General features: G+C 44.3%; 1 protein-coding gene across 1 annotated transcript in view; it reads right to left on the minus strand.

Annotated features, from left to right (window-relative positions):
- LOC122551097 (protocadherin-16-like) overlaps window positions 1–12,583 on the minus strand; it is a 370,928-nt gene that overhangs the window by 88,278 nt on the left and 270,067 nt on the right. The window contains exons 9-10 of the mRNA XM_087988529.1: window positions 4,148–4,305; window positions 2,549–3,392 (exon numbers count right to left, since the gene is read on the minus strand). Of these exons, the coding sequence (XP_087844655.1) occupies window positions 2,549–3,392; window positions 4,148–4,305 (1,002 nt within the window). The remainder of the gene's footprint in view (window positions 1–2,548; window positions 3,393–4,147; window positions 4,306–12,583) is intronic.

The following is a 12,583-nucleotide window of genomic DNA, read 5'->3' on the forward strand; positions in this document are numbered from 1 at the left end:
TAGAAAAATGAGGCATGGCTTCTCTTGAATTTAGAAGGTTGAAGGTTGATCTAATCAAGGTCTTCAGGATATTACCAGGAAGAGACAGGCTTAATTTAGATAAACTATTTCCACTGGTTGAAGATTCTAGAACCTGATTTTGAGTCAGGTTATTCGGGAGATTTGTTCAAAAGCACTTCAATATACAAACAGCAAAAGAACAGAAGAGAAGTGCTGTACAGGAACAGGCCCTTCGGCCGTCTAGGCCTGTGCTGATCATCTTACCTCAACTAAACTAAAAAACAAACCTTCTGTCCTTGTTTGGTCCATATCCCTCTATTCCCTCCCTATTCATATAACCATCCAGATGCCTCTTAAATGTCACCAATGTGCCTGCTTCCATCACCTCTTCTGGCAATGTGTTCCAGACTCCTCCCACTCTCTGCATGAAAAACTTCCCTAGCACATCTCCCTTAAACTTTTCCCCTCTCACCTTGAACCTGTGCCCTCTTGTAATTGAAACTCCAATTCTGGGAAAAAAGCCATTGACTCTCCACCCTGTCAATGCCTCTCATAATTTTGTAGCCATCTGTCAGGTCTCCTTTCTCCAGTGAAAACAATCCCAGTCTTTTTAACCTTTCCTTATAGCCAATCTGGTCCTTGAGACAGACAACAACCTGATGAAACTTCTCTGCACTCTCTCCAAAGCTTCCACGTCCTTCTGGTAGTAATACCCCAAATGCAGCCTAACAAGAATATTATATCACTGCAACATGGTTCGCCAACTCCTGTACTCCATGCCCCGGCTGATGAAGGCAAAGATAGCCACCTGTGTTCCCACTTTTAGGAACTGTGGACCTGCATGCTCAGATCTGTCTGTGTGTTAATGTTCCTCAGGGTTCTGCCATTTACAGTATAATTCACACCTAAATTAAAGAGTCATGGAGGTTTGGAATTCTCTTCCTTAAAGAGTGGTCAATGTTCATTTAATTGTTAAATTTAAATCTGAGATAGACAAATGTTTATTAAACAAAGGATATGGGCCCAAGACAGGCATAAAACATGGCCACAGATCAGCCATGATGTTATTGAATTGCAGGACAGGCTTGAGGGGTTGAATGTCCTACTAGACCATAAGACCATAAGACATTGGAGCAAACATTAGGCCGTTCAGCCCATCAAGTCTGCTCCACTCCATTCAATCATGACTGATAGGTTTCTCAATTCCATTCTCCTGCTTTCTCCCTATAACCCTTGATCTCCTTGATACACAAGAACCTATTTATCTCAGTCCTAAATATAATCAATGGCCTGGCCTCCACAGCTTCTGTGGCAATGAATTCCACAGGTTCACCACTCTCTGGCTGAAGTAGTTTCTCCTTATCTCCGTTCTAAAGGGTCTTCCCTTTACTCGAAGGCTGTTCCCTCGAGTCCTAGTCTCCAATGGAAACGTCTTCCCAACATTCAAGCTGTCCAGGCCATTCATATTCTGTAAGTTTCAATTAGATCCCCCCCCCTCATCCTTCTAAAATCCATCGAGTATAGACCTAGAGTCCTCAAACGTTCCTCATATGTTAAAATTTTCATTCCTGGGACCATTCTCATGAACCTCCTCTGAACATGCTGCAGGGCCATAACTCATGTTCCGATTTTCCTAATTCAGAGGTGACAGAAAGCAAAAGAGAAAAATATAAATAGAGGAAATGATAACTGGACCATGACAGGAAAGGATAGAAAGTATAAACCTTAGTGCAAGCCAGTAAATAAGATGAGAATTTACAAAGAGTAAAAGGATTAAACTAAAGGCTCTGTATCTGAATGCAGTCAGCAATGGATGCACTGAGAGTGTAAATACAGATGAAAATATAGAGTCCAAGTAGAAACAAACTTACAAACAAAATAAATGAATAGGCCAATGGCTGATCTGATTTTAACCTCAACTCTACATTCCTGAAAACCTCCAATCATCTTTCAGGCCCTCAGTAATGAAGAGTCTCATGTTGTGGAATAGAAACAGACCATTTGGCTCTTTGATAATCCCTTTCTAAACTAATTTGACCTAACTAAATCTCACTCTCCTACCCACCCCTATAATCCTTTAATAATCTTTTCTGAAAATAAACAACTATGTAAATTCATCTGATGGGCCTGCACAGAGGTGTCATTATAGGAGCAGGTGCAACCTGAATTAAAATCTCCTGGCTCAGAAATAAATTCACTCCCAACGTGTCACAACAGCCTCAAATGAATAAGTACAATCTGATAGCAATTACAGAGACATGGCTCAATATTGGGGTAGCAGGTTCACTTGAGGATTTCAAATTAAATGAGATGATAATGTGAAGAGGGAATGTGCAGGGCCATGGGGAGAAGGCAGGGGAATGGTTTAAGGTGAATTACTCATCCAGTCAGTGGGACATGATGGGCCGAATGGCATCCTCCTGTGACAATTCTGTGAATGATAGTGTAGTTTGATGTAAATTGAAGGCCATTAGAGGTAATTGGGGTTACTGAAAGGGCATCAGGCATCATTGGTGATCTCTCTGAAAGATGGTCCTCAACTACTTACCTGTTGTTGGATTGAGTCGTAACTTGTTAGCCCCCAATCCAGATTTGATCCGGTAACTGAGCCTGCTGTTCTCTCCCAGGTCAGCATCCTGGGCAACGATGTAAGAGATGATATTACTAATGGGCTGGTCCTCCATGACCTGGAGCACTGATGGAGACAGGAACTGGGGCTCATTGTCATTTTCATCAGTCACAAAAACACGGACTGTTACAGCTGAGGATTTCCGCTGGGATCTCTCCACTGTTTGGTCCATGGCTTGTACCACCAGCAGGAAGAATGGAGTGGTCTCCCGGTCAATAACTGCTGCTGCTGTCAGTGTTCCGGTCATGGAGTCAATGTGGAGGAAGTTCCCAGGGGGTGTTTGCTGGAGGAGAGTGTATTGGACCTGGCTGTTGGGACCACTTCCATCTTTATCAACTGCCTGGAAGGTGTAGATGGAGGTACCAACTGCTGCATTCTCATTGATGACTAGAGTGATGGGGTCCTCAGCAAACTGTGGTGCATATTCATTGCGATCCTCAATATTGATGTCGACGATGGCGAGAGTGCTATGGGGGAGAGCTGTACTCAGGTCATCAACTGCAATCTCCAGTTGGTAATGTGATCCCAATTCGTAATCCAGCTCCTGGGCCAAGTAAATTTTACCTGTGAATCTGTCCACAACAAATCTCCCATCCACGTCTGTTCCACCCACCAGGGTATATGTCACCTGCCCATTGGCACGACTCGATTGATCCTGGGAGACCACTGAACCAATGATAGAGCCTGGGGCCTTCCCTTCCATAGAACTGAAGGTAAATGAGTTGCTGCCAGACTGAGGCAGGCTGTTGGCTGAGCTCAGTACCTAAAGGGTGAAACACATTGGGGTTAGGAGATAACCACTGCAGGGCAATTAGATAAACCTGTGACAGGACACTGTGCTAATGGAGTGAGGTGAGACCCTGGGAAAGGAGCAAGCTCATCTTCTGCAGGGACACAAATCACTGGAGTAGGACTTCTTTCCCACCCCCTGCCTCCAGACCTGAACACCTGAACACATCCTTCCCTAACCCCTGAAGTAAATGTGAAGTTATTCGCTTTGGGAGGAAGGCAGATTATTATCTGAATGGCTATAAACTGAGAGAGATGAAAGTGCAACAAGACCTGAGTGTCCTCTACACCAGTCACTGAAGGTAAGCACTGCAGGTGCAGCAGGAGGTGAAGAAGGCAAATGGTATTTTGGCCTTCACAGCGAGAGGATTCAAGTAATGGAGCAGGGATGCCTTTCTGCAACTGCATTATCGCTGGAGTCTGGATTGTTAATCCAAAGACCCAGATAATGTCCTGGGGACCTGGGTTGAATCCCACCATGGCAGATGGTGGAATTTGAACCCACAGCAATGTGGTTGACTCTTAACTGCAGTCTGGGCAATTAGGGAGGGGCAATAAATGCTGGCCCAGCCAGCGATGCCCATATCCTGAGAATGAATAAAAGAAACAGTTGGCCTTGTTTGGAATCATCTGTGTGTTCCTGCCTAAGATCTGGTTCATACATCAACAGTGAACATTCTGGATGCTGAAACAATTCATTTTCACACCAACTGGGAAAAGTATGTTCACCTGGACACGGATAGCGAGCGACGTGGTCTGGGGTGGATGCCCACGGTCACTGGCCAGAGCTGTCAACTCGTACTCATGTCTCTCGAGCCTGTACAACACTGTGGCTGTCCGGAGTTCACCAGAGGTTGGGTGAAGAGAGAAAAGCTGGGCCCAGGGTCCTAGAGACAGAGAGAGAGAGACAGAGAGGGAGATGAATTAACATGATATAGGAACATCAGAAGCTTGCTTTCCATGATGGAGAGAGAGACATCACATTCCCCTTCAAGTAACAAAGAATCAAGATGGGTCACGCTGCCCTTTCAGGATGTGCCATTTGATTGGATTATGGTTTTTCTGTATCTTGGTATGTTTTACCCTCACATCAAAAAATTATAGAAACCAGAGAAGTGTGTTACAGCACATTCAACCCATTGTTTATGTGCTGGCTAAATAAATTAGCTGCCCATTCTCACTTTCTAGCACAGCTCCATAACAGGCTCCAGTTCTTCAGGGACTGATCCAAACTCCTTTTAAATGAGTTGAGGGTTTCTGCGTCAACCACCAAACTGAGCAATTAATTTCAGACATTTACCATTCTCTGGGGGAAGAATACATTCCTTGTGTCTTTTCTAATTCTTCCACCAATCATCCAAAGGATTCTGGGTATTCCAACATGGAGGATGGGAAAACATTGTGGCTGTAAGAGCTGTTCCTTTTTTGAGGTATTTTAGGTGTCGGAGCTGATTTCCTTAAATTCCAGGCGCAGTTATTATTGTTTTATAAGGAGTTGCATTGTTTTGGAACTTTGAGGAAACAAATCAAAATAACAGCACTTTAAAAAGGAGGACGAGAGACCAAGGTAGAGATCACATGGTCAGTGAGGGAGAGAGAGAAAGTAACCTACACTGCTGTCTGACCCAGCAGTGAATCTGCACAGTTACTGCCTTTGCTGTTTGAGTTCAAGTATCTCTGGACATCAGAGTGCGCCTGGGAAAAATGAACAAACAGCGAAATTCACAGCTGACCTTTGAGAACCTGTGTAAGAGAGTTCACAGCACAGAAACAGATGAAAGCATAGTTTTTACCGGTAAACTTGCTTTTTTTGTGTAAATCTACAATAGTGACTAGAGGAGTCCTTTTTGGTTATATGTTTTACTGAGAACTGTCTCCTGATTAAAATGTAAAATTATAAAACATAGGTCCTAAGCTAGCCTGAGCAGTAAGACTATGGTATTTTCTGGGTCCAGAGATTGTTAAAACGCAAAGAAGGCCTTTAATAGAGTGATGCATTCTTCCTGTCAGATGTGGGAGTTTACGGAGGGTTTTCATGTTACTGATGATTATGTCTGCAGAAAGTGTCTTTGGTTATGAATCTTATTGGATCACATGAATCAGTTGGAGCAGCAGAGGCAATGAGAAATTTACAGGAGCTAGGAGGTGTGATGGATAGTGGTTATAGGAAGGGAGACAAATGCAGATGCAGTCAGGTAGATGGGTTACCTCCAGGAAAGCTAAGAGAGGGAGGCAGGTGGTGCAGGAGTCTTCTGTGGCTATCCCCATCTCAAGCAAGTACGCTGTTTTGGAAAATTTAGGGGGTGATGGACTCTCAGGGGACTGTAGCACAAACAGCCAAGTTTCTGATATCAAGATAGGCTCTAATGTAATGAGGAATTTGTCGGGTTCCAAGCGATCGATTGTGGTAGAGGACTCTCTAGTCAGAGGCACAGACAGATGTTTCTGTGGCCAACGAGACATCAGAATGGTGTGTTGTTTCCCTGGTGCCAGGATCAAGGATGTCTCGGAGAGAGTGCAAAATGTTTTCAAAGAGAGAGAGTTAGGCAGGAATTAAAGGAGATCCTCAAAAGTAATTATATCTGGATTACTCCCGGTGCTACGAGATAGCGAGAGCAGGAATAGGAGGGTAGAACAGATGAATGCATGGCTGAGGAGCTGGTATATTGGAGAAGGATTCACATTTTTGGATCAATGGAATCTCTTCTGGGATAGAAATGACCTGTACAAGAAGGACGGATTGCATCTGAATTGGAAGGGGACTAATATAATGGCAGGGAGATTTGCTATAGCCGCTTGGGAGGATTTAAACTAGTAAGGTGGGGGTGGGGAAGCCCAGGGAGATAGTGAGGAAAGAGATCAATCTGAGACTGGTACAGTTGGGAAAAAGAACAAGTCAAACAGTCAGAGCATGCAGGGACAAAGCAGAGAATGAAGTAATTTAAACTGCATTTATTTCAATGCAAGAGGCCCAACAGGGAAAGCAGATGAGCTCAGAGCATGGTTAGGAACATGGGACTGGGATATCATAGCAATTACAGGAATATGGCTCAGGGATGGGCAGGACTGGCAGCTTAATGTTTCAGGAGACAAATGCAGAGAAAGTGAGGACTGCAGATGCTGGAGATCAGAGCTGAAAAACGTGTTGCTGGAAAAGCGCAGCAGGTCAGGCAGCATCAAAGGAGCAGGAGGAATCATTCCTGAAGAAGGGCTTATGCCCGAAATGTCGATTCTCCTGCTCCTTTGATGCTGCCTGACCTGCTGTGCTTTTCCAGCAACACATTTTTCAGCTCAGGATACAAATGCTACAGGAAGGATAGAAGGGGAGGCAAGAGAGGAGGGGGAGTGGCATTATTTGATAAGGGACAACACTATGTTATACTTAGGGAGGATAGGTCCAGGGAAGTTATTTGGGTAGAATTGAGAAATACGAAAGGGATGATCGCCATATTAGGATTGTACTATAGACCCCCCCCAGTAGTCAGCAGGAAATTGAGAAACAAATTTGTAAGGAGATCTCAGTTATCTGTAAGAATATTAGGGTGGTTATGGTGGGGGATTTAAAGTTTCCAAACATAGAGTGGGACTGCCATAGTGTTAAGTGTTTAGATGGAGAGGAATTTGTTAAGTGTGTACAATACAATTTTCTGATTCAGTATGTGATGTACCTACTCGAGAAGGTGCAAAGCTTGGCCAACTCTTGGGAAATAAGGCAGGGCAGGTGACTGAGGTGTCAGTGGGGGAGCACTTGGGGGCCAGCGACCATAATTCTATTAGGTTGAAAATAGTGATGGAAAAGGATAGACCAGATCTAAAAGTTAAAGTTCTAAATTGGAGGAAGGCTAATTTTGACGGTATTAGGCAAGAACTTTCAAAAGCTGATTGGAGGCAGATGTTCGCAGGTAAAGGGACGGCTGGAAAATGAAACAGAGTATGTTCCTATTAGGGCAAAAGGCAAGGCTGGGTAGGTGTAGGGAATGCTGGATGACTGAAGAAATTGAGGTTTTGGTTAAGAAGAAGAAAGAAGCATATATCAGGTATCAACAGCAGAGATCGAATGGGGCGGCACGGTGGCTCAGTGGTTAACACTGCTGCCTCACAGCACCAGGGATCCGGGTTCAATTCCAGCCTCGGGCGACTGTCTGTGTGGAGTTTGCACGTTCTCCCCATGTTTGTGTTGGTTTCCTCCCACAGTCCAAAGATGTGCAGGTCAGGTGAATTGGCCAAACTAAATTGCCCATAATGTTAGGTGCATTAGTCAGAGGGAAATGGGTCTGGGTGGGTTACTCTTCTGAGGGTCGGTGTGGACTGGTTGGGCTGAAGGGCCTGTTTCCACACTGTAGGGAGTCTAATCTAATCCTTAGAAGAGTATAAAGGCAGTAGAAGTATACTTAAGAGGGAAATCAGGAGGGTAATAAGGGGACATAAGATAGCTTTGGCAAGTAAGGTTAAGGAGAGTCTAAAGAGTTTTTACAAATACATTAAGGACAAAAGGGTAACTAGGGAGAAAATATCCCTCAAAGAACAGCAAGGCAGTCTTTGTGTGGAGCCACAGGAGATGTGGGAGATTATTTTGCACAGTGTTTTCTATGAGAAGGGCATGGAAGATATCGAATGTGGAGAAATAGCTGGTGACATCTTGAAAACGTACATATTACAGAGGAGGAGGTGCGTGATGTCTTAAAACGAATAAAAGTGGATAAATCTGCAGGACCTGATCAGAACTCTGTGGGAAGTTAGAGAAGAGGTTGTTGGGCCCCAGCAATATTTGTATCAACGATAGTCACATGTGATATGCCAGAAGACTGGAGGTTGGCTAATGTGGTGCCTCTGTTTAATAAAGATTGAAAGGAAAAGCCAGGAAACTAAGAATGGTGAGTCTGACATCAGTAGTGGGCAAATTTCATAGAATCCCTACAGTGTGAATGTAGGCCATTTGGCCCATCAAGTCCACACTGACCCTCCAAAGAGTATCCTGCCCCCTACCTCTGCATTCCCATGGCTAAACCCACCTAGCCTACACACTATGGGTAATTTAGCATGGCCAATCTACTTAGCCTACACATCTTTGGACTAGGGGACGAAACCAGAATACCAGGTGGAAATCCACGCAGACACAGTGAGAATGTGCAAACTCCACACAGACAGTTGTCAACAAGTTGTTGGAAGGAATCCTGAGGGACAGAATTTATATGTATTTGGAAGGGCAAGGACTGATTAAGGAGAGTCAACATGGCTATGTGTGTGGGAAATCATGTCTCAAGAACTTGATTGAGGTTTTTGAAGGAGTAACAAAGAGGATTGATGAGGGCAGAGCGGTGGACATGATCCATATAGACTTCAGTAAGGCGTTCAACAAACTTCCTCATGGGAGACTGGTTAGCAAGGTTATATCTTATGGAATACAGGGAGAACTAGCCATTTGGATACAGAATTGGCTCAAAGGTAGAAGACAGAGGGCGGTGGTGGTGGATGGTTGCTTTTCAGACTGGAGGCCTGTGACCAGTGGAGTGTCACAAGGATCGGTGCTGAGTGCACTACTTTTCAGCATTTATATAAATTATTTGGATGTGAACATTGGAGGTATAGTTAGTAAGTTTGGAGATGACACCAAAATTGGAGGTGTAGTGGACAGTGAAGAGGGTTACCTTAGAGTACAACAGGATCTTGACCAGATGGGCCAATGGGCTGAGAAGTGGCAGATGGAGTTTAATTTAGATAAATGTGAGGTGCTGCATTTTGGGAAAGCAAATCTTAGCAGGACTTATACATTTAATGGTAAGGTCCTAGGGAGTGTTGCTGAACAAAGAGACCTTGGAGTGCAGGTTCATAGCTCCTTAAAAGTGGAGTTGCAGATAGATAGGATAGTGAAGAAGGCGTTTGGTATGCTCTCCTTTATTGGTCAGAGTATTAAGTACAGCAGTTGGGAGGTCATGTTGTGGTTGTACAGGACATTGGTTAGGCCACTATTGGAATATTGTGTGCAATTCTGGTCTCCTTCCTGCCAGAAGGATGTTGTGAAACTTGAAAGGGTTCAGAAAAGACTTACAAGGATGTTGCTAGGGTTGGAGGATTTGAGCTATAGGGAGAGGCTGAACAGGCTGGGGCTGTTTTCTCTGGAACATCGGAGGCTGAGGGGTAATCGTGAGGGGTGTGGATAAGGTAAATAGACAAAGTGTTTTCCCTGAGTGGGTGAGGAGAGGGGGGGAGGGGGGTCCACAATTGGAGGGAATAGGTTTAGGGTGAGAGAAGAAAGATTTAAAAGGGACCTAAGGGACAACGTTTTCACGCAGAGGATGGTGTGTGTATGGAATGAGCTGCCAGAGGAAGTGATGGAGGCTGGTACAATTGCAATGTTTAAAAGGCATCTGGAAGGGTATATGTATGGGAAGGGTTTGGAGGGATATGGGCCAGGTGCTGGCAGGTTGGACTAGATTGGGTTGGGATATCTGGTTGGCATGGATGGGTTGGACCGAAGGATCTGTTTCCATGCTGTACAGCTCTGTGTCCCCTGATAATTTTCCTCTGTTAATTCTATGTAAGCTCCTCATTATATTGTACACCTCAATTTAAGCCATCCCTGAGACTCCTCTGTTCTAAGGAAAATAACCCGAGTTTCTCCAAGCTTTCCTCATAGCGACAGTGTTTAAGTCCTGACATCATTCTTGTAAAACTCCTCTGGACTCTCTCCAGACTAATTCCATCTTTCCTGAAAGGGGTTGTGACCAGAACTGTACACAGAACTCCAGCTTTGGCTGAGCCAATGTCTTATATAGTTCCAACACTTAATCCCTGCTGTTGGATTCAAACATTCCTTATGCCTTCTTTACCACCGTATCAACCTGTCCTTATTTTCCCCAGGGCCCTGGGGAGATGGATTTTCACTTCCTCTCTCCCTCTCAGTACACTCCCGTTTATTGTATATTCCCTTGCTGTGTATGACCTCTCCAAATGCTTAACCTCACAGTTAACTCTGAACTGAATTCCATTTGCTACTTTTCCACCCCTCTATCAAACCATTGACATCATCACCCTCTTCACTATCAATGATCCTGCCAATTTTTATATCATCTTCAAATTTCAAAAGCATGCCTCTCGCAGTCAACTTTAAATTGTTAATGAATCCCACAACCAGCAGGGATGCAACATGGTGGAACGTCTCCTGTGGAACTTTTGTACAAACATCTTTCCAAACACACACACCCACAAAAACTCACCAAACACACCCACACAAACTCACCAAACACACCCACACAAACACACCAAACACACCAACACAAACACAAACACACCAAATACACCAACACAAACACACCAACACAAACACACCACACACACCAACACAAACACACCAAATACACCAACACAAACACACCAAACACACCAACACAAACACACCAAACACACCAACACAAACACACCAAACACACCAACACAAACACACCAAATACACCAACACAAACACACCAAACACACCAACACAAACACACCAAACACACCAACACAAACGCACCAACACAAACCAACACAAACACACCAAACACACCAACACAAACACACCAAACACACCAACACAAACACACGCACCAAACATCCCAACACACACACACCAAACACACGCACACAAACACACCCACACAAAGACACCAACACAAACACACCCACACAAACACATCAAACACACCCACACAAAAACACCAAACACACCCACACAAACACATCAAACACACCCACACAAACACACCAAACACACCCACACAAACACACCAAAAACACCAACACAAATACACCAAACACACCCACACAAACACACACACCAAACACACCAACACACACACCAAACACACCAACACAAACACACACACACACCAAACACACCAACACAAACACACACACCAAACACACCAACACAAACACACACACCAAACACACCAACACAAACACACCAATACAAACACACACACCAAACACACCAACACACACACACCAACACACACACCAACACAAACACACCAGCACAAACACACCAACACAAAGACAACACACCAACACACACAGAACAAACACACCAACACAAACACACCAAATACACCTACACAAACAACCAACACACACACACCAGGTGCACCAACACAACTACACCAAACACACAAAACACACAAACACACACACCAACACACCAACACAAACGCACCAAACACACCAACACAAACGCACCAAACACACCAATACCAACACACCAACACACACACACACACCAACACAAACATACCAAACACACCAACGCAAACACACCAACACCAACACACACACACCAACACAAACACACCAAACACACCAACACACCAACAAAAACACACCAACAAACACACTAGCACAAACACCCCAACACAAACACACCAAACATCCCAACACAAACACACCAACACACCCCAACACAAACACACCAACACACCCCAACACAAACGCACCAACACAAACACACCAATGCACCAACACAAACACACCAACACAAATGCACCAAACACACCAACACAAAGACAACACACCAACACACACAGAACAAACACACCAATACAAACACATCAACACAAACACACCAAACACACCAACACAAACACACCAACACAAACACACCAGATACACCTACACAAACAACCAACACACACACCAAATGCACCAACACAACCACACCAACACAAACACACCAAACACACCGACACAAACACACACACCAAACACACCAACAAAAACACACCAAAAAAAACACACAAAACACACCAACACAAACATACCAACACAAGCACAGCAACACAAACACAGCAACACAAACACACCAACACATCAACACAAACACACCAAACACACCAACACAAAAACACCAAACACACCCACCAACACAAACACACCAAACACACCAACACAAACACACCAGCACAAACACATTAACACAAACACACCAAACACACCCACACAAACACACCAACACAAAGACAACATACCAACACAAACACAACAAACTCACCAACACAAACACACCAGCACAAACACACCAGCACAAACACACCAAACACACCAGCACAAACACACCAGCACAAACACACCAAACACACCAGCACAAACACACCAGCACAAACACACCAAACACACCAACACAAACACACC

Source organism: Chiloscyllium plagiosum, unplaced genomic scaffold (assembly GCF_037043375.1).
Source record: "Chiloscyllium plagiosum isolate Xiang-an unplaced genomic scaffold, Cpla_swu_hap1 HiC_scaffold_6, whole genome shotgun sequence".
Lineage (NCBI taxonomy): Eukaryota > Metazoa > Chordata > Chondrichthyes > Orectolobiformes > Hemiscylliidae > Chiloscyllium > Chiloscyllium plagiosum.